A 25,795-nucleotide genomic window follows, 5' to 3' on the forward strand; every position below is an offset into this window, starting at 1 on the left:
GGTAAATTTCGATTTGACCATCCGATTCTAGAAAAAGCTCTACTGCATTTCAATCGAATTATTATTATTTCCATTTAAAAACCTACATTCTTCGTCAATTTTTACTGGTCCCCATAGCTGCAAATTTGTTTTTGATCTGTGTCTAGAAAAAAAGGCTCTAATCGAAGTATGAAAACCAACATTTCTTCGTCAATTGATACTGGTAAAAACAGAGATAAATTTCGATTTTTTCTGACTCTAGGAAAAGCTCTACAGCATTTCAATCGAATGGATTTTATGCGAAATATTGACCTATATTTCGTTATCAATTTACATGTATGCTGGTCTATATAACAGAATATTCAATCAATTTAGTCAGTTTCTTAATAAAGCTCTTGAACAGGCATTTGAGTTTTAAATGTTACTTCTCCATTAAGATCAACTTCAGTTGATTACACAAAGTAGTGAACATGTTAAGATGGCACTGTACAAGAATTTTTCTTTATGTATAACAAACAAATACTTATTTTAAAAGAAAAAGCCATACCGAGAATAAAGTTTTCTATTAGATCAATATGTTTTTGGAAAACGTTTATTCATGGTGGCATTTTTTGAGGAAATCGTTTGCACGATTTTGCACCCGAAAAGAAATGTTGATTGGCGTGAACGGAAATAGTCATCGAATCAAGTGCTTTTTTGTTTAGAAGTAAAAAAAATACAGATTAGTCTGTTTTGCAATAATTTAAATGGATGTCAGACGAAATTGGCGTTCGTCAGTTGATCAGCTGACAAGTTTAGAGCGTTCTTGTTTGGCTTTTAAGTCGTTTGTAAGTTGCTGGTAATTGTTGTCTCCTGTCGATGGCAGTCTCTCTTCTTAGTTTGTTAACCAGCTTTTCAAAGTCAGTCGGTGAAAATAGTGTAATATTGGTTGAATATCAAGCAACGTACCAGTCAAGGGTGTGGTTTGTTTGTTTTGTCTCTTCCGAAATGAGATTTTAAAACAGGTAAGATGAATTTAAATATTCAAGAACTTTGAAGCTGATTTGGTTTTTCTCCAGGGTCTTCTTTTGCTAGAGTGCCACCTCAACAAGTATCACCTTATTGCGACATCAACTAGTATATAACTGTGATTCGAAGTGTTACGCAATGTTATGAGGGATTAAAACTTGGAAATTTACGATTTCAGTTAATGCTTTCTGTGGCCAGGTTTTAAATCAATTCCTAATTGCTATTTAAGTTAATTCGATGGAATGGAATCATCTGAGATAAATTCCACCCAATTATAGCTTGCAGTTCCAAGTTCCGCTCAAAGTTTGCGTAACAATCCGCACCATAACAAGCTATTCCAAAAATTGTGGCTTTGAAAACTTTCACTTACCGGTAACCAGGTTTACTCCTGCATTCCAAGACTCGCAATGAAAGAATAGAGACTTTTTAGAAAAGTAGGACATATAAAGAGCCACCATTTTTGCTACTGTTACTCAATAATTACAAAATTCTTATCTTTCCGGTATCCACTAATAATTCAGTAATTCCGGTGTATCCTTTTGACAAGAATCTCTGTCCGTCCATCGTTTCGACAACTTTGCTTCTCCTGAAAATATAAATTATGATTATGATCAGGGAATGCTAACTGTCTCAGAACGAAGACGCTCAATCTTGGGACCTTAAAATCTTAGTTCCATAATTTTTTCGCACATAGAGCACATCTAAAGGGAAAAAGGCCAAAACTTTTAAGAAATATAATGTTGAACGAAGCGAAAGCCACCGAGCTATTTAAAGAGCAGTTGTCACCTATTCACGTGGCCATCTGCAACTTCAAAATGCCCTCCTTGAAATCTATTTCATTGATTCACTAAAAGATAGCCATGAATTTCTCTGGACAAATTTTACAATCATAGTTTCTGCTTTTCTCGAAGCCAACACCCTAATTCAATCAGACTTTAAATTGGAGAGCCGCTCAGACAAAGCAACCGACTTCTGTTTAGTCGTTTTAACTAGATACGACAAATTTAGCTCTCTGAAGAAATTCGGAACAATATTTTCACGAATAAATACTCACTTTGTATTGTCAGTAACTACTGAGTGCTTCTGTTACTCTTCTGTAATGGCCCAAAGTCTTCTTTCCAGTGTGGAACTTTATTTTCAGTACTTCGGAAAGTACGTCTACACTCTTCCACAGACGGCGTGGTTTGCTGAAAATTCTTCAACTCCTGATGAATATGGATAAGCACGTGCAGCCAATGATTGACTGATGCGTCACTGATCTGGTGCAAAAGAACGAGAGGCTTAATGTGAGATTAATTTGCATATGAGAAGATGGAAAAAAAAGCATCATTAATTGCACTGTATAAAGTTATCTAGGGTATTAAAAGAAACTATGGCGAAAATAATTGTTTAACTATGGCGCTAATGCTTTGTCTTAAAAGAGTATGAGATTTTGCGGAAATCTTTCCCTTTTTCAAAAGGAGAAAAATGTAATGAGAAACCTAAAAGGAAACAAAAATGACAAGATTCCCCGCGCCAGGATTTGATCCCTGACCACGGACCGCAACATGGTGCGGTCAGATGCTCAACCCACTGAGCTGCGGGGAACTTGTCACATCTAATGCTGAATTGTAAACTTATCTTTCAGGTGTCCTTTGCACTGCAAAGATCAAGCCTAGAAACACAGGCGCTATTCCTAAGAAGGAAAAGAGAATCCTTTGCCATGGTTTGCAATTGACTCAATAAGCAAGTAGAACTCTTTCCATAAACTCAGATTTTCTTTTCCTCTCAATGATTACCGGTTATATTTTATTGGAGAGTCGCAATGGCACGTGGTTCACCTGGAGCCTAACAGCGGCAAAAAATTGAGCCGTTAGGCGTAAAAAGTGACATATTCTAACCGTTAGTCGTAAAGAAAAGGTAACCGTAAAAAACCTTCTGGTCACCATAAAGGTAAATTATTGAAAGTCAGCCGTAAATGGGCCAAAATTGAAACCGTTAGCTGCAAAAGCCATGACCCCATTAAGACCCTCCTATATTTTAGTAAGGAATTTTTTTCTATGCATCACGTCAATTTCACATCTTGGGCAAAATCATGCAATCTGTTTGATGATAAATCATATGTGTATCAGTAAATGAGGACATCAAAGACCTACTATCAGCAAAGACAAAAATATGATGAGAAAACCAAAAAAGAAACAAAATGACAAGATTCCCCGCGCCAGGATTTGAACCCTGACCACGGACCGCAACATGGTGCGGTCAAATGCTCTACCCACTGAGCTGCGGGGAACTTGTCAACACTAATGCTGAATTGTAAACTTATGTTTCAGGTGTCCTTTGCGCTGCAAAGATCAGGCCTAGAAACACAGGCGCTATTCCTAAGAGGGAAAAGAGAATCCTTTGCCATGGTTTTCAATTGACTCAATAAGCAAGTACAACTCTTTCTATAAACTTAGATTTTCTTTTTCTCTGAATGATAACCTGTTATATTTTATTGGAGAGTCACAATTAATGTTACGTGGTTAGACAAGAGCCTTAAAACGGCCAAAGTAAAAAGTGAAATATTTTAACCGTTAGTCGTAAAGAAAAGGTAACCATAAAAAACCTTCTGGTCACCATAAAGGTAAATTATTGAACGTCAGCCGTAAATTGGCTAAAATTGAAACCGTTAACTGCAAAAGCCATGACCCCATTGAGACCCTCTTATATGAATAAGAAATTTTTGTTCTATGCAGCATGCAAATTTCACCGCTTGAGCAAAAGCATGCAATCTGCTGGATGATAAGTGATACGTGTATCAGTATATAAGGAGATTAAAGACCTATCATCGGCAAGGACAAAAATGTGATGAGAAAACCAAAAAAGAAACAAAATGACAAGATTCCTCGCGCCAGGATTTGATCCCTGACCACGGACCGCAACATGGTGCGGTCAGATGCTCTACCTACTGAGCCTCAATTTTAAACTCATGTATTAGGTGTTCTACGCACTGCAAAGATCAAGCCTTAACACATTGGCGCTATTCTATAGAAGAAAAAGAATATCTTCTGCAATGGTTTGTAATTGACTCAATCAGTAAGAAAAACTTCGTACTTCGATTTTCTGTTCCTTTTAAGAAGTATCTATTTTTTTGTATACAAGTGCATTACTTCTATTTTGCTTCTTGAGCAAAAGCATACAATCTATTCGATGATAAATGATATGTGTATCAGTATACCAGGACATCAAAGACCTATTATCAGCAAGGATAAAAATATGATAAAAAACCAAAAAAGAAACAAAAAAACAAAATTCTCTGCGCCAGAATTTGACGTTGATAAGTGACACACTTGTCAATATCATAGGCTCAGTCTTAAACTCATGTTTCAAGTTTCCTTTGCACTGCAAAAGAATAAGCCTAACCAAAAAGAGAAACAAAAATGACAAGATTCCCCGCTCCAGGATTTGATCCCGGACCACGGACCGCAACATGGTGCGGTCAGATGCTCTACCCACTGAGCTGCGGGGAACTTGTCAACGTCTGAGGCTCAATATCAAACTTATGTTTTAGGTGTTCTACGTATTGCAAATATCAAGCCGAGAAAAATAAGCGCTATTCCTTAAAAGGAAAAGACTCTCCTTTGCAATATTTTGCAATCGTCTCAATTTGTAAAAAGTAATTTTGTCCACTTCGACTTGCTGTTGCTCATGTTTTTTTTAAGAAGCACCTGTCTACTTTTATTTTCTAAGAAATTTATGTAATAGTGCACTATCCCTATTTTACTTCTTGAAGAAAAGCATACAATCTAATCGATGATAAATGATATATGTATCAGTAACTGAGGACATCAAAGACCTATTATAAGCTATTAAAAAAAAGGATGAGAAAACCCGAAAAAGAAATAAAATGACAAGATTCCCCGCGCCAGGATTTGATCCCTGACCACGGACCGCAACATGGTGCGGTCAGATGCTCTACCCACTGAGCTGCGGGGAACTTGTCAACGCCAAAGACTCAATTCTAAACTTATGTTTCAGGTGTCCTATGTGCTGCAAATATCAAGCCTAGAAACACAGGCGCTATTCCATAGAAGAAAAAGAATCTCTTCTGCAATGGTTTGCAATTGTCTCAATTAGTAGGAAGAAAATTTGTCCATTTCGATTTGCTGTTCCTTTTAAGAAGTACCTTTCATCTTTTATTTTCTAACAAATTTGTGTACTAATGCATTACTTCTATTTGACTTCTTGAGCAAAAGCGTACAATCTAATCGATGATAAATGATATGTGTATCAGTAAATGAGGACATCAAAGACCTCTTATCAGCAAGGATAAAAATATCATGAGAAAACCAAAATGAACAAAAATGACATAAATGAAATGAAATAAAATGACAAGATTCCCCACGCCAGGATTTGATCCCTGACCACGGACCGCAACATGGTGTAGTCAGATGCTCTACCCACTGAGCTGCGGAGAACTTGTCAACATCTTAGACTCAATTCTAAACTTATGTTTTAGCTGTTCTACGCACTACAAAGATCAAGCCTAGAAACATAGGCGCTATTCCACAGAAGGAAAATAATCTCTTCTGCAATGGTTTGCAATTGTCTCAGTTAGTAAGAAGAAAGAATGCATCACCTCTCTTTTCCCTGACCACGGACTGCAACATAGTGCGATCAGATGCTCTACCCACTGAGCTGCGAACTTGTCGACATCTTAGGCTCAATTTTAAACTCATGTATTAAGAGTCCTATGCACTAAAAAGATCAAGTCTAGAAACATATGCACTATCCGATAGGACGAAAAGAATCATCTTTGCAATGAATAAAGAGAGTAATTTTCTCAAGAAACTGTGATGCTGCGTCGGTGGCGTCGTCGTCCATTTAGATTTGCTATTCTTTTAAGAAGAACTTGTCTCCTTTTATTTTCTAAGAAATTCGTGTAGGAATGTACTTCTTGAGCAAAGTAAGCAATCAGTTCGATGATACTTAATATGCGTATTTTAAAACCCATAAAGACATAAAAGACTTTTTTTAGCAAGGAGAAAATACGATGAACAAGAGCAAGACAAAAACAAGAAAATAACGAAAACCAAACTGAAAATATTCTCCGCGTCAGGATTTGAACTCTAATGACAGACCGCAACATGGTGCGGTCAGATGCTGTGCCCTCTGAGCTGCGCGGAACTTGTCTTTAAGTAGATCCGAATTTGAAACTAATGTTCTAGGTGTCCTATTGACTGCAAAGACCAACCCTCGAAACATATGCACTTCCATAGGACGAAGGAGAATCCACTTTGCAATGGTTGACAATTGACTATTACCTATTTTAATTTTTTTTAGAGTCTCGATGGCGCGGAGTTAATAGATAGCAGTAAAACGGCCAAGGCATCAAATTGACAAATTTTAACCATTACACTTGTCCTATACTTTGCAAATTTCCCAATTATGACATTATTCTTCATCGCAGACGGTAAGTGCTTTTACTGAATTGGTCACTTTTCGTCGAGGACCTATCTGCACTCGATGAATACTAGATTCTTCCCTTTTTATATAGTGCCTCTCAGGTACTAAAATGGGAGTTAATATTAACTGAGCTACGAAGCCAAACATCGAGAGCGGGGCACATTTTATGGAGCTCTTCTTCCCTTGAAGGAATCTGATACAGTTTGAAATGAAATGAAAGTCAAATCGCCACCGGTGGCTTTCAATGGTGGCGAGTTTGTTGTAGTGGCGAATTGACCGTAAACCGTGTTTGATAGTTGAGTTAACGACTTACATTTGATAGTTTAGTTAATGGCTCTTTCGCATTGCTTTGTGTTTGATAGTGACGTTAGTAACTGGCGCGCTTTACTTTGCGTTTGATTGTGACGTTAATGACTGGCGCGAATTACTTTACGATTAATTTTTATGTTATTGACTGGCGCGCTTTACTTTCTGTTTGATTATTACGTTTTGACTGCGCGCTTTACTTTGTGTTTGATTATGGCGTTAGTGATTCGAGCATTTTGTTTTATGTGATTGTTGAGTTAATGACTCGCTCCCCTTGCTATGTGCTTGGTTGATGCTTTAGTGACTTTCGCACTTTGTTTTGTGTTTGATTGTTACGTTTTTGAATAGCATGCTTTCCTTTGTGTTTGGTTGATACGTCAGTGACTCTCGGACGTTGTTTTGACTGTTACGTTAGTTGTTCGCGTGCTTTGCTTTGTGTTTGTTTGTGACGCTAGTAACTTGTGTGCTTTGCTTTGTGTTTGATTGTTGCGTTCGTGACTCGTGCGCTGTTTGGGTTTTATTGTCACGTTTGTGAGCTAAGCGCTTTTCTTTGTGTTTGTTTGATAGGATTACAGACAGCACGATTTCCTTTATGTTTGATTGTTTCTTTGGTGACTAGCCTACTTTCCTTTGTGCTTGACTGTTTCTTTGGTGACTTGTGCGCTTTCCTTTGTGTTGATAATCGTATGACTCACGCGCTTTCCTTTGTGCTTGATTGTTACGTTAGCGACTTGCGTGCGTTCCTTTGTGTTGGCTGTTCGTTTTCATGAAGTGAACGTCACTACCGATTTTACTACAATCATCTGCATTTAACAACATTCGTAAGCAATAAAATTATTTCATAAAGTCAGTCGACTACTTTACGACAGAGAGGCTCTTGATTTAAAGAAGGTTCCGGCCCCTGATGCGCGCGCATTGATGTATAAACGCCAATTTCAAGCAGGCGGCTGGGTCTCATCGACTCTCGTAAAGTAACCAGGCCAAATTGAAGTGATTCCTGCCTTACACGGCACTTAAGGAAGCGCTTTAGCTCCGTCCTTATATCCCTTTTTAAAAGTGAGTACACGACGACATTAACAGCGGAATTTGAAAATATGAGAATTCTGGAGATTTGAACAATTTCGTTGCCTACAGAACATAGGCTGAAAACTTCACAAAATCCACGATACGCTGACAAAACCCAACAAAAGACAAACAACAGGACCACTGATGCAAAAACCTTGAGATTGGATCTCTCCCGATTCCTTTGTCTCCTTCGTGTGACATAATTGATGCTGCGGTGGCGGTCCATGACATTGCCCTGCGCAGCGATTCTTCGACTGTGATATCGAGTTATCAGATACAGATGAATATGGACCAAAATCATCATAAAACACGGAATTACCTCGAAACAGACTACAATCAAGCCGCTGTACATTCTGTTTATGGTGTCTTTGGTTTCGGTCGAAGTATTCCATGACAATGATAAAAGTGACAAACTAGTGGGTGCTATCCATGCAATAAGTATAAATATCGAGACCTTCGAAGGAGTCATTTCTGACGCGTATGTCAACGGTCTTGTTATGGCAAGATATCTATCTCCTGTCATTGCACACAAATTCCCAACGGAAACGTATAAGATAAGATTATAAAATGTTAAAAGAGCATGCAGATTTAGTTGTACAAAGAACGTGTGGATGATGTAAGTTGGTATTACTAAGAGTCCAACCAGCAAATCGGAGAAAGAGAGAGAAAGTATGAACCAATTGGTTGCGACGTGCAGTGTTCTCCTCGTCGCAATGATGTATATAACCAACATGTTCCCACACACTGTTGTGATTCCGATGATGACAATCAAGATCCAGTACCAGTACGCCTCCTTGTCACGTATGGTATTCAACGATACCATCTCTTAAGGGTTATCAGCTCGGGCTATTCATCTACATCGGCTATTAAACCAAAAGGATAATTGTTATGGACTGAAGCAGAAACATTTTACAAACAAATCCTACTGGGTTAAAAGGCCGATTGTCCAGAAAGCTCATAAGATATCGTGAGGAACCAGCTCAGAACAGCAAATGATTCTCAGAGCGATTTGACAATAACTGACAACGAAAATTCTAGAGTTGATCAACCACCCAATGGAAGGAAAGCTATCCAAGCCGTTCAAATAGAGGATGTTGGCATAACACCTTTCATTATAACCTTCTACCAATCCGTAAAGTAAACTTCAGCGTTTAGTTTCCATTTTCTTTCTTCTCTTCAGTGACAGCTGCCTTCTACTGTTTTACTACTTGGACTAACATTCATGTTACTTTAGCTCAGCTGATGCGAAGTTCATTGTCTTTTCTAAATAAGCTTTTGTTCTTTAAAAGTCTTTATGAGTCATTTGTAATTTTCTGTTCATTATTAGGTCGCTTAGATTATATGATGTTTGCCTCACAAAGGAAAGAACCACATCGCAGGAGTAAGCGAAAGTCTAGGGTACGATACATTACTAAATCTTCAACGGAATATTTACGTTGATTGAATAAAAGCCTCAAATACAAATGGGAATTTCCAGTTTAAGTGCTGGAAAAACAATTTTAGATATCAGGAACTGCAAAAATTTAGTTTCGTTTACGCAGGTAGACTCCCCTCTTCCCTCCCGTTTTGTTGTTTTCGATAAAAACGTAATCTCTTAGTCGAATTGTTGGTTTAGAAAATAATGAGACCGTTTGTGTACACTTTTTTCAATTGAGATCGTATAGAAAGCAAAGAGCACTAGAGCTTTTATAGACCACATATATATCTAAACCTGTACTCACCTAAAATTGGAGCATTGGGAAATTTGGCTGCAGACTTTTTTCTTTGACTGTTCAACAAATGGTCGACACGGAAATGGTCCGGTAAGGAAATCACTTGTGCTTCCTATGTGTGGTCCTGTGACTTAAAATAATTCTATTTTTTTTCCTTTATTTACACAGCTGCAGAACATGTAATGTATTCAACGACATTCCAAGTTATGAATATTATTTAATTTTGAGTGAGACCGATTTCAAAGCTTCAACACGAAGTTTTTCCGTTAATTTCGCTATTGAATTTATTTAACTTCAGTACAGATTTTTGATTATGAAACAACGATGGTCCAATGCGCTAGATCGTTCAGATTATGCTGAAACTGGTTTTACGTTCACTAATAAACACTGCACGGAAGTATAAAAAAAAGAGTGCTTATAAAAATGGAAATAAATAAAACTGAAAATAACGAAAAATATTAACAAAAGAAACATTGAATTATAACACAGAATGAGTTGGTAAATAAAATGAAAAGGACGGATAATTTTCTGAACTTGATATTAGATTAACTGAGCGAAACGTTATTGGCAATGTCACCAGCGTGGGGCAAAAAAATCTAAATTTTCATCAAAAATCGAACGCAGATTCTAAGCTTGGCGTTCCGCCTTCGATACTCCACCACTGACCAAATAACAGACGGCTGTGTTGTGGGTTAGGCCATCATGAAGTTCACATGTGACACGCTTCTTGCATTCTGCTAAGATCAGCAATTTTTAATAATTCTTGAGAGAAAGTGGGCATGGAAACATGGAAAATTTTGAGTGCGGTAGTGGATAAAGAAAGATGGTATGTCATTTTTTATTTTTGGCAAACAGCTGACCGAATGGAAAAAACCGTTTCAAAAATTAAATCGACTTAAAATTAAAATGCAAAAACTGTCTCTTTTTATTAACGACAGCGAAATGGCAAAAATATTCCTGCACTTGATAGGTTACCATGCATTTTCACCAGTAAATATCGCTAATTGTTTTTCTTCGATATATCAGCCCTGCGGTAATATTCTTAAAGAATCATGAAAACGCATTTATCAATGTAGCCTTGTGAAAGTTCTGCTCCTGCGGGTATAGGTGCAGTAAATGAAATTTTTATCTTTCTTAAAAAAAGGGAAATAACAACAACAATTATGACTACTTCTGAGCTAGATAAGCGATTTTCCTTCTTTCGTCAGCCAAAAAAATCGGGCGGGGAGCAAATGAATTAGCCAGCTTAGAAAGCATCTTTTTTTTCTTTATTCTCGTTTGCATTTGCTATTTTTTTGTTTTGTTTTTTTTCTCTTTTTGTATGTGTTATTGGTTTCTTTTTCACTGGCGCTGCTATTTTGGAGTGTGTGTTTTGTGAGACCGAAATCTTGGTAATTTCATTATTCTCCATATTCTGTCGACATTTTGTTTCTTATAGATTAATAAATACCTGTAATGTTATGCTTATGAATAACGAATCGACAAACAGACATGGTTCGCTGACTTATTTGAAAACACTAAGTGTTCTCAGCTGCTGACTGTCTGATTTTTGCTCTTGAAGGTATCAGAACTTTAGAAAAATTTGTACAAGTAAACGTTTGTTATTAATGTTGTCGAAAAATGGGTGAAAGTAGATCAGAAGACGCCGACGCACGAATGGTAAGATGAGACAATTAAGGGAAGCCGCAATTTCGATAATACTTGACACAAGTGCTTTTATTCAGTTTTTGAATGTGATATTTGTCACGTTTTGTTTTTATAATCCAACTTAAATTCTCTGGAGAGTAAGCATTTTGACCCAGTTAAATATACATCACGTGTAATTAAATGCTAATATATCATTTTAATAACTGAGACAGACACGCACCCGTAGTTGTTGACGTCTCTGTTGCTGCAATAAGTTGTAATCTTTTAAGTCGATGGAAAACTTGACAACAGTAACTTTGCGTTTCCAACCTGATTAATCCAAACGCATCAGTTCTTGCATTTGCCAGGAGACTCAAAAGAATCGGGGCTAGATCTAGACACATCATCTGCGCATAGTACTGTTCGGAAGGAGCCCTCGATCGTATTAATGCCGGTCTTTCGGTAATCAAGGAAAGCATGTAGAATAATAATTTCGGAGAGTCTTGAAGTTAACGATAGGAAATTGCGACTGACGATATTTGGTGCGTAAGGAGGCAAAATAGGAGAGCGTTGTGAATCACTTCACTTGTTTTCTTATAGACTGAAGTCTGATAGTATCGGTTACAAGAATTCCACTCAAGATTCAGGTATCGCCGCTCATTTGAACGTAGCCTATTTTTATTGTTAAAGATCTAGACCACCCTTAACAACTGAAGATAGAGAGAACAGACATGGCAACGTGAGGTAGCCAGTGCCATCGTCCCGATAATTGTCTCCACGTTGGATCGACTCCCTGCTAACATGTACTTTCACTGCTATCAAATGTACTAAAAACAGATGAATAACACATCCGGGATACAATCATCCGAAAGACATTATTCACTGGAGCCTAAAATAGCCTGGTATTGGTCTGCACGGCTGATAATCTCTGCTTTCGCCATTTTGGGAAACGGAGTTGTTATTTGCCTGATAGCGACAAAAAAGCGCTTGCAGATTATTTGTAACTGGTTTGTGTTATCTCTTGCTGTATCAGACTTTTGTGTGGGGCTTTTATTAACGCCGACTGGCCTAGTATGCTCGTACCTGTTTCCATGCGACTGGCGTCTTCAGTTAGCCTTCTACAACTTCCTGTTATTTGCATCGACATTAAACTTATGGGCAATGATGTACGACAGGCATCACGCCATCGTGTATCCTCTGACATATCTGACGCAAATGAGAACACGTAAAATAACAGTCATCATATCCTTACCATGGAGTACATCAGGTTTAGTGTCATTTATTCGCCTTCTGTGGTTTTATGATAATACCCTAAGAAAAGAGATAGAGTCATATTATCGGGTTTTCGTGGATTTATTCTTTGGTTTGTTTTCATGTCTTCTACTCGTGATAATCTTTGTGAGAATTTTGATGATAGTTTTTAGGCACTCTAGGAGCGCTGCCTCTCAAGCAGCGCATTTATCGTTCAACCAAACCTTCCGTGTCGAGTACAAATACAAGCGAGAAAGGCTATCAGCTAAGATTCTTGGCGCAGTTTTATGCTTGTTTGTGGTTTGTTATAGTCTCAGCATATATATCTCTTTCTGTTTAAATTTCAAACTTTGCTCGCCCTCTCCTCAATTACGCCTTGCATCTATTCTCTTGATTCATCTAAACTGTGCTATCAACTGTTTGGTCTACGCGCTGCTTAAAAAAGATTTCCGCACAGAGCTGCGAAAATTGCTTAGATGCGACAGTGAGCTCAACATTGCAGCAAAGGTCGAAGGAGTGGGTCTGAATATTTTTAATCACACCTCTCGGTAGTTTCAGATTAGTTGAGCGGAACCTTCGTCTGTTTCGAAATGACAATCGTATTCATCTTATTTTATAATGTTAGTATTGCGTGCAGATGGAAAATATACTGAATAAACCATGTCAAATCGTGCGGGAGAAAATAGATTTTCTTATTTATATAGTGTCGAATGCGTCGAAACTGTTAATCTGTAGTCTTAGATTCAATACGTTACTAAGTTTTTGTGGGTTCTGTTGGTTTGACAGTTTTTTCTGCAAAGCAAATTGATCCATTCTTATCGGTGACCATTACTACTGAGATTGTAATTTATGTGTTTCGATGTGAGTCGGTAAATGGCTAAAATGACGGGTCTGGTTCCTAGAAATCTGCTAATGATAACCTTTTCAAAATTAAAAAAATCCTTGTGAACCTAGTTAGTTTAGATTTTGGATACGACAGCTACGCAATTAACCAGTGGTAATTTCAGTTTCAGTCGTTTCCCGTTTTTTAATTACATATTACTGCAAGCCGTCTTTCTTTCATCCAGTTCAAAGTTTTCGCACCATTGTATACAGGAAGTGTATACTTAACATGGAATTCCCCACTCAATAACGAAGTGTTTTGCTTTATATTTGAAGGCAGGACAGTCCAGCTATCGATGTATCGACAACTCGAACCTCGCGCTAACTCGAACCAAAATCGATTTCCCCTGGCTTTGAGTCATACGATTGCTGCTATTTTACCCTCGGTAACTCGAACCCTCGATTACTCGAACCTTCCGCTGACTCGAACTAATTTTCGTTTCCCTTCAGCTCATTCTCTACTTATTTTTACCCTCGATAACTCGAACCACCAAGCACCACGTCTGTCGTCACGTGACACATCTGAACAAACAGTATACTGCAGTCCCGTTACGTTAGGATTTTTGCAATAATTTAGTGTTTCATTTTTACTAAACCTCTAATTAATTAAATTTGGCTAAATGTATTCTGTATAAATAGATGAGGCAATAAAAAGCGTTTTTCCTAACTTCTGATCCTTTGTTCTCAACTCCCGATAACTCGAACCATTGGAGTTTGTAATATATATATATATACTCCAATAATAATAATAATAATAATAAAATCTTTATTACCGTGTCAATGTATTTAGCTCATAGAGCTAATTGGGGACACCTACTATTACTAAATTAATAAAAAAAACAAAACAAAAAAAACAAAAACAAAAAACAAAAAAAAAAAACTATGTACAGTATCATAATAAGTAACAATACAGCCGATAAACTATGCATTAAAATTTTAAAATATTTAGAAATATCAACAGTGTTCAGATAACATAAAAATACTTGTACCATGCAGATAATTAAAAAAAATCACGTGCTGCAAAGATTGCAGCAGTTGCCACTGTCTTCCACTAGGCTGACCAGGTCAACTCTACGGATTCTAGTTTTAAAGATACTAAGGCTTGGTAGTTCACGCATACCATTTTCTAATTTGGACCAAATATATGGTCCTTGATACCTTAGTGTGTGTTTACCATAGCGTATAGTGTTAAATCGTGGTATTTCAAAGTCACTATTCCTAAGGTTATAACGAGTACCCTTTCGAGTAAATATCTCAGATATGTAGCTGGGTACTAGATCGTTCTTTACTTTATACATTAGTATTGCTATGTCCTGTAAGCGTCTATTATGAAGCGTAGGTAACTTAGCACGCTTAAGAAGTTCCTCATATGTCTCTGTTGTTGTTTTGAAGACCGCACGCAGGGCTCGCTCTTGGATGCGTTCGATTTTGCGCCCATCTGAAGATTTACAAAAGAAAAAATTAATAAAAAAAAATAATAAAAAAAAAAAATTCTGTAATAGTATCTTTAAAACTAGAATCCGTAGAGTTGACCTGGTCAGCCTAGTGGAAGACAGTGGCAACTGCTGCAATGGCAAGAATACCGTAATAACGCAGTCATATCGTGAAGATTCAAAGAGGAGGAGGGTGATGTTTACTTCGAAAATAAAGGGAAAACTTAGCCGTCTTCAATTCAACGTGGTTTTCATTTCTTGGTAAATACTAAATCCCTCAACATGATAGATAGGAAGGGATTGCACGAAAGCAAAAAACCAAGAATTTTTCATATCTGTCAATCATTGTTTATTATGATGGCATGATAAGTTTTCGAATTCACTGGTATTTAAAGAGGGGGCATTGGGATTTTCGGTTCTGTGGTTTTGGCTATTTTTTAGTTCGGTTTTTCGGTTTTTGCGCCAAAAAACTTCGGTTTTGGTGTTCATTGCGGTTTGCGGATTTTCCGTTTTTTAGCACTTGGTTTTCGGTTTTCGCGAAAAATACTAACGGGTTTTCCCGATGCGGTTTTTGGTTTTTCCTATTTGACCTATTTGGGTTCCGGTTTCTCTTCGATCTAAGCAGCAATTACGCGCCTCCGCTGATCTCGAATAGCCGCTAAATGTTATCGAGAGGAATGCGTGTCAAACCAATTGAAATATCGCAAGAATCCCTTAGTAGCCTTACGTGTAACAGTACCCTCCCCCTTCCCCCATGGTGGGGGGGGGGGGGGGAGGGGAAGGCGCAGCTAGATGTCGGGTACGGCTACACGTCGGGTACGGCTAAGCACGGAACACTGCCAGAGTTTCTTTATCAACGCCACATGTGACTGATTGATTCAACATTCCAATAGAATCTCCAATTTTTCAGGTCTTAGTTCGCAAATGGAAATGTTAGATTAGGGATTTTCGATGAAACTTTCCAGAGCTATAACTATTTGCGACTGCAAAATTGCAATCCTATTCAGGACTTTTGTGCGAATTTCCTTAATTTAGCTTGGCCCCATTACCAGCTGCTGAGTCCGCAGAGACCATGCTCGAGGTCCTTGAGAGAACAGCTGTTACGGTTAATTTAAGCACATACTAGAAGATACGAATGCCAAGTCCATGGCATTCATTAATCCTGTAATGAAATTAGTGTAGTTTACTCTGTATGCTCCACTTGTCACCACTGTATCGGATCGATTCAGGGTTTTAATAGCTGGGATGTGAAAATGTATCGGTTTCGACAGTTTTGCATGCGGTTTTCGGTTTTGATCGAATTTTTTTCAGTTTTTCGGTTTTGTTAATTTTTTTCTACGGTTTTGCGGTTTCTAATAGACCCCAATGCCCCCCTCTTTAAGTGATAAACTTTTGAACACCGAAAATTCATTTCATTTTATTCTTGTAGCCGAAATCGAAATTTGATGGTCTGCCCTTTGGGAGCAGAAAAGAGCGTCTAAATCTCAAATCTAAATCCCCACAGTGCCTTGTCGTAATTATCGCCATACCTTTAGTCCTAGTTTGATTTGAACGATCGCACTGATTAAAAACATTGAGATTCTGAATGTAGGTAGCTATTGTTCGAGGACATTGTTCGAACATTTATATGTGAAAACGTGATGCATTTGAACTCTGTCTACATAAGCAAGTGATCATTTACACAAAAAACCAAAGTGGAATGAACTTTGAATTCCTATGAAATAGAACACGCGCACCAAAACAAATTCAAACAGCGTCCAGGGTCGTGAGTTGTTTTTCATGTCGTGTCATAACGTACAAAAACAAAGACTCCAGCGAATTCTGTCAACAGGAGATGAAATTAATACCTTTCGCGTGTCGAGCTGTGTAAAAAGCTCTTGTTGCCCAAGATAGGTTGGAAATATTATTCTTGCAGCAGGGTACCACGGAAGGGACATTCCTCAGCAGCAAAGTAAAGGTCCATGTAAGCATTAAACCACTGCTAGTTGGGAGACTGCAGTCATGAAGCTTTATGTAGGGTTCATAGTGTTCCTGTTGTACTGTTTTGGGTAAGTTACTCGCGTGAGAAATACATGTCACTAAGTAATGAAAAAAAAAAAATCTCAGCGTGGACATGAAAAAGGGTTCTTTTGCTCATGAAAATTAGGGATCTTGGTTTTGATCTCGATGCGAAGAGGTTGATGAGCCTCTCGCAAGATTTTGTAAAATCAAGGAAAGATCACTATCAAGTTTACACAGACTAATTGATTCTATTCAACTTAGTTTCGAAATTCAAGCCAAGACGTATATCCACGTATCTTTTGAAAAGCAATTATGCTCTTCTATGTAAGTCGAGGTTAATACCTCAGAACATGGTATACAGGTATATAAGGAATACAGGCTCTGCAAAGATTTAAAAAGAGACACACAAGTCAATACGCCGTGATCATTGATTTAACTTTAAATCTTTATAGATTGTGTTCGAGTCATCTTCAGCGTCTCCTACTTTGTCTCGATGAAGAGCCATTGGAATTTCATTCGAGCAAAGCGAGATCTTTGTCCGACAATAAAACATGTACGTCGTGTTAACATGATCGTTTTTCAATAGAGAGCGAGAATGATGTTGAAGCGAAGTTCCCCCTCGCCTCGGTCTGTTTCAAAATAAGAGAAATAGATATTTGGGTAGTGATAATTTGTTTAACATCGACGTATTTTTAATATCTGTGAGTAAATTAGGACTTAGGATCAAATGGCCGCAATAATTGCTGACTGAGATAATCAAAAGCCCACTCGCATCTACTTCACAGGAAAATCTCCACTTTCTCAAATCCGGATGTCTTCGAGAAAAAATACCTGAGATCTGAACTAAGATCCATCGCATTGCTAACCAGAACAGGGAAAAAATTATGTGTGTTCCATGGACAAGATCAACTTGCAATTGACATTCAAAACAGCGTTGACACTGGCGGCCCCGGTCGTGCTGAGTTGAGGGGAATTCAATGAGCTATCAGTGGAAACCATGTCTTTAGATTCTTTTTTCTCCCCGAAGGTGAAATTCGGGGTTTTCCAGTTGATGCATATCAATCAAAATTCAAAGGAAACGTGTATGTTACTCACGAGTAGCGTTGAAATTATGGCGCTTGATAAAGATACGCCTAGCTATAGTTATACCCGATCAGTACAGTCCAAAGCCAATTCCTCACGAAAATCAAAACAGACGTTAAATTGCTAATTAAGTTAATGCTCTCCAAGTGAGTGGGAAGTGCCATCAATTTTTTTCGCAGTGACACGAGCAATGCTAAAAAGGCACGCCGCTCTGATTCGTGGTGTCACAAAGCACCAGGACTGTCTGTGAGTCAAAGAAAGCTTTGCTTCAGAGTGCTTGGACTCGAGACTGCAATAAAGAAAGGGATCGAGAGAGGATTATCAGAATGCGAGCGAGAATTTCAGTGGAGTAGGTGGAATTGTAGTGCGCTTGTAAACAAAAGTCTTTTGGAACGAGCACCAGGTGAGTGCGTCAGCCATGCTTTGTTTTAAATCAACATGACTTTGTTTTTCTTAACTCCAACATCTGTTATCATTGGCGTATTTACGTTTCTTTATGGTTGTAGGGAAAGTCCAAACTGACAGATGTAAAAAGGTTAAGGATCAAATGGAGTCTTAATGGCCACAGAAATGTGATTAAACATCAAAATTGCACACAAAGGGCAGTTTTAATCACCTCAGTTTCCACACTGCTTGTTATTCCTCTGTTGAGGACGTGCAGAGTGTGCGGAAAGTGCTATCAAAGAGTCATGTTTTATTTCAAGTTAACTTTTGTTCCATTGGCAAGGCTCCATGCTGACAAAATAACGTCGAACAGCGAGTACTTCCTGCTCTCCTGAGTTGTGGGCACGAAATCAAAATCGTTAATCGAAATTAACACAACGGTACCCCGACCAGTTTAAAGGTTACCATTTCAATATTATTTTATCCCGATCCGGAGTGATTCATAAAAAGAAGCTGTTGGTTTACTTCGGCGACCTTTGTAATTGCATTTTTTTTGGCCCTATTTCTGTCAGTTTTCGTTCTGACTCTGATCTGTAATTGCATGCGCCGATAGGCCTCTTTTAGTCATCTCGCTCAGCTTCTGCAGTGAGTGTCTATCTTTGTGTCCTATCTGTTCCTGCTCTTGTGTGTTCCTTAGTTCACGTTGTTTATGAAGAAATTCGTTTTTGGTGTTCTCATCTTCAGTATTTTTCATTACGTGTCTTTACGTGTCCGCTTTTAATTTGTTATGCTAACATCAAAAACACAAAACTACTTTCATCTATACACATACGCACTAATACATAACATGAGGGTAAACGTGCCTATTAACGTCTGGGTATGTGATATTTTTACATTCTTAGTACTCCAGATTTCCTTCTTATTCCTGAATAAGGTGGAATTTTTTCTTACAACATTTAATTATCTCACTTTCCAGCTGGGACAAGAGAGGCGGCGTTTACAACTGCATTGCTATCAGCGTCAATAGCCTACAGTGTAACAAAGGCCTGCACAGCGAAAAACGTCACGGAATGCCGCTGCGAGGGAATCAGACGTCCCAGGTACGGGCAGACCTGGAAACGGAAAGGTTGTAGTGCAAATGCTCACTTTGGAACTTACTCATCTGAACGTTTTATGCTGAATGACAGGAGAAATAAAAGCGCTATTGATACACTTGTCATGAAGCACAATATCAGAGTTGGACTTCAGGTGAATACAATAGGATATTCAAGTTGTTATCCTTTTACTTCATTTGTGAGCTTTTCCATCCTTGCATTTTATGAAATAGATAAATTAAATTAAAGATAATTTTATGGTTAGATAGTAGGGTCCCCATCTGTCACAAACCGTACTGTCTTTAATTTTCGGCGTGAGTTTTCAGAAAATCGGTCTTGCACCTTCTTTTATAGGAAATTGACACTCCCAGGAGAGAAACACGAGTTTTAAACGATGGGGTTTTACTCCAGATATAAAAAACATAGTAGGATGCGAGAGAATATAACATTTTACAGTCTCTTGTAGGATGTAATTGTATATTTCTACTATTTCATATCAGGGTGGGGATGTAGGGGGCGTAAGAGCTTAGCTACCCCTTTCGTTTAATTGAGCAATTGTAGGGGTCACTTGGCACTGTCAGCCCCAAATGATTCACACTTGTGCGGCAGCAAGATCAGGATTCAATTTAATGGTGTATTATACCAAAGCATGATTCTAATTACCTGTGAAACATTTTTCAGGTTCTACAAGAGAATCGAGTGGCAAAATGCACAGTGGGAAAAACTGGGAGAGTTAAGTCTTGCCATCTAACTTTACCACCACTCCACAAAATCAGCCGAATCATTAAGGGAAAGTATCACTTGGCCACAAGGGTTACTGCGCACAAACGAGGAAAGAACAATTCACCCTTTCTGCGAACCATTGAGCGGTACCGCGACAGACCAAATGGAAAGAGACCAAGGAAATCATCTCTGGTTTACATCCGTTACTCTCCCACCTACTGCTATCGGCAGAATGAATACGGCATTCCAGGCACGCGTGGCCGCCGCTGCCAATTGAACTCTCTTAAAGAAGGTGACTGCACCTTGATGTGCTGTGGTCGGGGCTACAAACGGGAGGCAAAACTTCAGAAGAGATTTTGTGACTGTAAAACGAGTGTTGATAAGCCATGCAGTTGTAAAGTATGCACAGATGTGATTATGGAAAATAGGTGCATGTAATGGGTCGCCTCTAATCTAATCTAAGGTTGAAATCAGCTCTAAAAGTAAGACAAAGATGATAGATGAAGTATTGTAGCCGCTAAGATGGTTAGTTGTGCAAAAACGATTTTGTTCCGTTTTGTTCAATTGTATCAATAAATGCTTAGTAGAAAATGCAAATGAGCACCTACACCCATGATACCCACGCCTATCTTAGTCTCTTAGCTTTAAATTTTCTTAATGGTGAAGGTACCAACTGAAAACGAGATTGTTGATACGGAACAGGAAAAATGGTATTTTCATGGAAGAAATTAATATGAGACACAGTAAGAATAAAAGCCATGATTACATTTGTTACCAAACAACAAAATATTGAATTCGGTTGTCGCTTCGCTTTTTTATTATTCATTTGCTTGCTTATAACTGACTTTTTCCCCCCAAAAAAATTACAAGAGTTAGGAAACTCATCATACGGATCAATGACATTACATCAAGTCTCAAGAAAACTTTTGGAACGTCAGTCTGTATCAGTACTTATTTCTCATTAAATGAAGAATTAATATTAGCATGCATATCCTAAAACAATGGATAAGCGCCCACTAAACCCAAATATCTTTAATAGTTTGCTTCTCACTTCCGAGCGGCTCGTGCGGGATTTGGTTATAATTGTTGCAGAAATAAGTGAGTTAGAATTATCTTTTTGCGCTATATTATGTGACTGTTTTATTATAAGCTAAAAGAACTACTCACCTCAGTGCCGGTGGCCAGCGATGGATATCCATGGAAAATGAACACCATTAGCCACCTCCACTTCGGATAATAGTTATTAACTATCATAGATGCTGTAAGCAATGTGGCTTGGTTTCAAAAAGATTTGACGATCGGGTCTTCATGACCATACTCAGAAAAATGACGAAATGGTTCAAAGAGCGAGTTCAATTAATTTTATTACTGGTTTAATTACCTTGCAAACGTTGAAAATTTAATATATTGACATAAATAAAATTATTTATATGTTTCACAGGAGGTTACATTTTGGATTACCTGAGCGGAAACACGTAATTTGTTATTTATACTTATATTTATCCCTGGGCTTTGTATTTAAGATTGTGCAGTTCAAAGATCTCTAGTAATATAGCTACTTATCATAACCAACCCGTGGTAACAAGCTTGATGCTGGTTTACATAACAACTCATGAACATAAATTACTTTTCATTCATTGCCACGGTACAACAACAAATAAAACTCAATTCCCGCTTGATGTCCTTCTTCAAAAAGGCATAGACGAGTGGATTTATGGCAGAATTTACAAAAATCATCAAATCAGATACTCTGAAAAGACCATCACTGATAACGCACAGTTCTAACTTACTGCAAAGCGAAATCACTGTGTCAAAAGACCAACAAACAACAAAAAGGCCTATAACAGCTCCCAATACTATAACACTCGATGAATCTGCAGTCTTTCTTTTACCTTTGCTTTGTTGTGAGGTATGAGAGGCTCTCTTACCCGCATCTGCTGTCGCCTGTTGCGTGTTATCTCTGTTGTTGACTTGACTGTTGAAGTCGAGCTGAGTTTGGTGTGTTGCAACCTGCCGCGCGTGTCGCCTTGCAGTTACGAAAATTTGGATATACATGGCTGGCATGACAACGGTGGGTATCACCTCGAATGCAGTGATAACAATTAAAGCATGAACCTTTTTTCCCGTATTTTTAACTGTCTCCGAACTTGCAAGTGTCCAGAAAAGCGGAGAGAAGGAGAGATATGCTGGAATAATCCACGAAACCAAAATTGTGCCAAAAAGTCGCCTTGATGTGGCATATGACTGATAACGCAGAGGATATAAAATCGATATATACCTATCCACTGTCATGGCAAATAAATTCGCTATAAATATTAAGGTGAACAGGTTAAAAAACATGAAATAAGTTGTTATATCACAGTCCGACCAGAAGTCACAGGCGATGATGAAAGAGGGAAGAAACAAGCCTACCAACAAGTCTGCAAATGCAAGGGACACCACAAAGTAATTGGTTTCCACATGAAGTCGTCTTCTTGTAGAAATGAGATAGATCACTACCCCATTCCCAAACACTGCAACGAACCCGATAAGCGATGCGAGGATAATGTAGTAAACTGGCAGTGAACTTGAAGTGTTGTTATCTAAATCCACTTTGGGTAAAGTCAAGTTTTCCTCCATTGTAGAAGAAAAAAGTTAGGTTTCCTCCTTGTGTTTACTCACCGCTTCAGATATTAATTGAACCAGCGTAATAAGTAATGAGGAAGACTGCCATGTCTACTTAACACGCAAATGAAACTGAATTAATTTACCCGAGAGACAGGCTTTTCAATTCAAAGAAAACAACTTGGTATCCTACATCAACTTGATAATTGAGACACCGTTATCACCAATAAAAAGATCACTAATAAATTAAATATTTTACGTATATTTCCTAATAGACACTGATGGTGTTCAGGAAATATATATTTATTAACATTACCTGACAGCCGTATGAAAAATAGCCCTCTTCAACCCTTTAAATTACAATTAAGGTGAATAGAGCCTTGGTGAAGTATTGACATGGAAATTTGTACCATTTTGTCTCAAGTGTGGCGGCTTTGGTTCAAATTTGAAAGAAGCCTTTTTAACTGAAACACTGATAACAGCGCAGCTGTTGATATTCCATATTATAGAAACCATCAGGATAACAGAACATTGACAAATGTTCATGTCACTTGTAAACTAATGTTGTATACCTCGGTTCCCTATTTTACCTTCAAAATCATCCATTCTAACATGTTATTCATTTTCTTTTGTTTTTTGTTTTTGTACCGTTGCAGTAGCAGCAATCAGAAATATAGATAAGATAAGAGGTAACACGTGAGTCGAGGAACAATATTTGCAGTATATCACTGATTTATCTATGTGGACGGAAATGTGTTTGGGATTAAAGATTGAAAGGGGACCGCTTATTGTGCTTGTAGTCGTCAAGGGAAACTCTTGAAAAAAAAAAGTATACCAAAAGAAACGAACTAATTACAACTGTACTGAACAAAGATGCACCCAAGGCAATGCTTTAACACTAGTTAACACTTTTTTAATTTTACGCAAATGAGCCATAAAATAAACAAAAAAAATAATGTATGAACATGTTCCATTACTCCATGCTTTGCACCAAACAAAGATAGTTAACGTAAATATTCGCCTTTGGTTCAAATCACCTCATCGTAATTTTATCACAAACTAAAGCGATCATTTCTAACTTGAATTCAGTCCTGAAAATATGCGATAATTGGGCGTGGCAGCTGTTTTCACCTTGAATCAGACTGAATGCTGCATATGTGACGAATCTTTCTCGTTGCCATGGAAGTTATGCACCTTTAAACGTTAGGAACACGTTTGTCACTCTCTGATACAGACTGTAAAACGTTTTTGATCAGGTGAAAATGAATTTCAGCTGCACTTGCCTTGCTTGTATTATCTTTTAACCTTTTGAATTCTTTGATTACATCTCCTATGTTCGGCAAATATGTTTGAGAGTGCAAAACGTTTTTGTCGTCAATGATAACGGCAGGTCAAATTCCAGTTTCCTTTTCTTTTGTCTCTGTTTGAATGTAGTTATGTAATTTCATTCTTCCCCTTTTTTGATGGTAAAGATTGCTGTATATAGAAAACTTTTCAGTATGCTGTTTTTATTATTATTATTATTATTATTATTTTCGTTTTTGTAGACCAAGAAAATATATTAGTCAGTAAACACTCCATAAAAGAACGAGTTCAAAAGACAGTCATCTGTGACGAACAATCTTTTTCAGTAAAAAAAAGTTTCACACGCGTGTAGATTCAAGTGGTGGGTGTACTTTCAAGAAAGAGAGATCCCTTTCTATCTTCTCATCTTAGAAAAAAAAATTAAATATCATGAGATCATATACAACGCTTTAGACATACTAAATAACTGGAATTTGTGTAAAACTGCTGTTTTTATTTCTCTGCTGTCAATAAAGCTGTGTGTTCAAGGCTACAAGTGATTTGCATTGTAGATTTATGACAAAAATATTGATAAGAACTCTTTTCAGAAAACAAGCGAGAACTCAAGTGAAAGCTACAGGTACATACAGAACTTCGATGCAAAAAAAAATGATAAAAGTGATATCGATATAGTATTCCTAAAAGAGACAAATAGTTAAATTCGCAAAGCTGGAGAATGTGTTTATGTTACCATCCAAAATGGTTTCAATCTTGCAAGCTACAAAAGACTAAAAGATATAAAAGAATAACGATATCAATATTAATAATTATAATGATAATTTTACACGTGATGAAAATAACAGTTACGATAATGATGACGATAAAACTACTGATAAGGATAGTGGTAGTAATGATGATAAAAATTGAGCTATTTCTGACAGCTCGTCACGGTCAGCTATTTACTTCTTTCTCTCTACTCCGTGTAGGTCTGAAGGACTGAGTGATAAAGCTAAAATGCCAGTTTTTAAACCCAGTTTTATCGTAGATAGGAAAACATGTTATTAAAAGATCTGCTGAGATGGCAACCGCGTGATTTAAAACTTTTTTTTTAGGCGGCTTGAGAATAAATTTTATTCTTTTGTTTTCATCACAATGGCAAATTTTACCCAGTAAGGTGTCAGAAGCATCGGAGGTTAAATAAATTCAGAGTCATTCAGAACCAATTCTGTTAGCTTTTTTGGCGCCCAGTTTGTGCACTAGTGCGATGTATTTAAATAAACAAGTGAACTCGAATTACTGACAGTCAACAAGATTTCTCCATTAAGCGCTCACTATACAACTAACAGAGGTTCATGTTAAATTAAACTAAAATAGATGTGAGGTTAGATCGTAATATCTTGTAATTGTATCGGTCGGAGGTTAATTCATCTTTTTAAAACACTTTATTCAATAAATCGCCCATAAATGAGCCACTTTGCGGGTGGAGGCTTAACAAGTCAATCTATTTCAATGCAAAAAGAAATAAGGCAAAAATGTGTCACATCTGAGCTGAAGTGCGAATAAGACAAAGAAAAAACATTAATAACGCTTCTGTCAAGCTTGAACAAACAAACGTAAATTTTGTTTACAATAACATAAAAGCTAAGCTTTTAAGTGAGAACAGTTCTTTTGGCTGAGGAACTATGACCCTCCGGTTTATCAAATTTTCTTGCTGAAATTCCTCCTGTAAATTTCTATCGAAGGTGAGGAAACTTGCTGCTGAGCATGATCAGACGTGCTTTACATTTTCTTTATTTCTCGGGAATGAGGATAAAAATAATTTTTTTTGTTTTTGCAGGTGTTTGACAGATGAATTAAAATTTATGTATTAGTTTAAAATCTCTGAAGCCAATGAATATTTAAATTTGTGGTTTTTAAAAGAAAGGATATAGAC

General features: G+C 37.5%; 4 protein-coding genes across 5 annotated transcripts; 2 read left to right on the plus strand and 2 right to left on the minus strand.

Annotated features, from left to right (window-relative positions):
• Nucleotides 1-1,458: 1,458 nt before the first annotated feature.
• Nucleotides 1,459-9,640, minus strand: LOC113674794 (histamine H2 receptor-like). Of its 2 annotated transcripts, XM_089197719.1 has the most exons (3): nt 8,105-8,746; nt 2,042-2,246; nt 1,459-1,573 (listed from the first exon to the last, which is right to left on the minus strand). In XM_089197719.1, the coding sequence occupies exons 1-2, from the start codon at nt 8,606-8,608 to the stop codon at nt 2,058-2,060; spliced, it is 693 nt and encodes a 230-aa protein (XP_089053845.1). In that variant the 5' UTR covers nt 8,609-8,746; the 3' UTR covers nt 1,459-1,573; nt 2,042-2,057. The 2 variants fall into 2 exon arrangements, with proteins under 2 accessions (XP_089053845.1, XP_027047089.1); XM_027191288.2 differs by lacking the exons at nt 1,459-1,573; nt 2,042-2,246 and adding an exon at nt 9,507-9,640 and having other exon boundaries at nt 7,438-8,648.
• A 2,171-nt stretch (nt 9,641-11,811) lies between these two features.
• On the plus strand, nt 11,812-13,057 carry LOC113674812 (octopamine receptor beta-2R). The gene has a single exon (XM_027191307.2). It carries the CDS (start codon nt 11,961-11,963, stop codon nt 12,924-12,926), a length of 966 nt encoding a protein of 321 aa, XP_027047108.2. The 5' UTR covers nt 11,812-11,960; the 3' UTR covers nt 12,927-13,057.
• Nucleotides 13,058-16,524: 3,467 nt separating this feature from the next.
• On the plus strand, nt 16,525-20,761 carry LOC113674810 (protein Wnt-7b). The gene is made up of 4 exons (XM_027191305.2): nt 16,525-16,737; nt 17,953-18,176; nt 19,134-19,405; nt 19,933-20,761. The coding sequence occupies exons 1-4, from the start codon at nt 16,691-16,693 to the stop codon at nt 20,410-20,412; spliced, it is 1,023 nt and encodes a 340-aa protein (XP_027047106.2). The 5' UTR covers nt 16,525-16,690; the 3' UTR covers nt 20,413-20,761.
• A 693-nt stretch (nt 20,762-21,454) lies between these two features.
• On the minus strand, nt 21,455-22,723 carry LOC113674795 (alpha-1B adrenergic receptor). The gene has a single exon (XM_027191289.2). It carries the CDS (start codon nt 22,591-22,593, stop codon nt 21,598-21,600), a length of 996 nt encoding a protein of 331 aa, XP_027047090.2. The 5' UTR covers nt 22,594-22,723; the 3' UTR covers nt 21,455-21,597.
• Between the last annotated feature and the right edge of the window lie 3,072 nt (nt 22,724-25,795).

This window comes from Pocillopora damicornis, chromosome 2 (genome assembly GCF_964200805.1).
Source record: "Pocillopora damicornis chromosome 2, jaPocDami1.2, whole genome shotgun sequence".
Lineage (NCBI taxonomy): Eukaryota > Metazoa > Cnidaria > Anthozoa > Scleractinia > Pocilloporidae > Pocillopora > Pocillopora damicornis.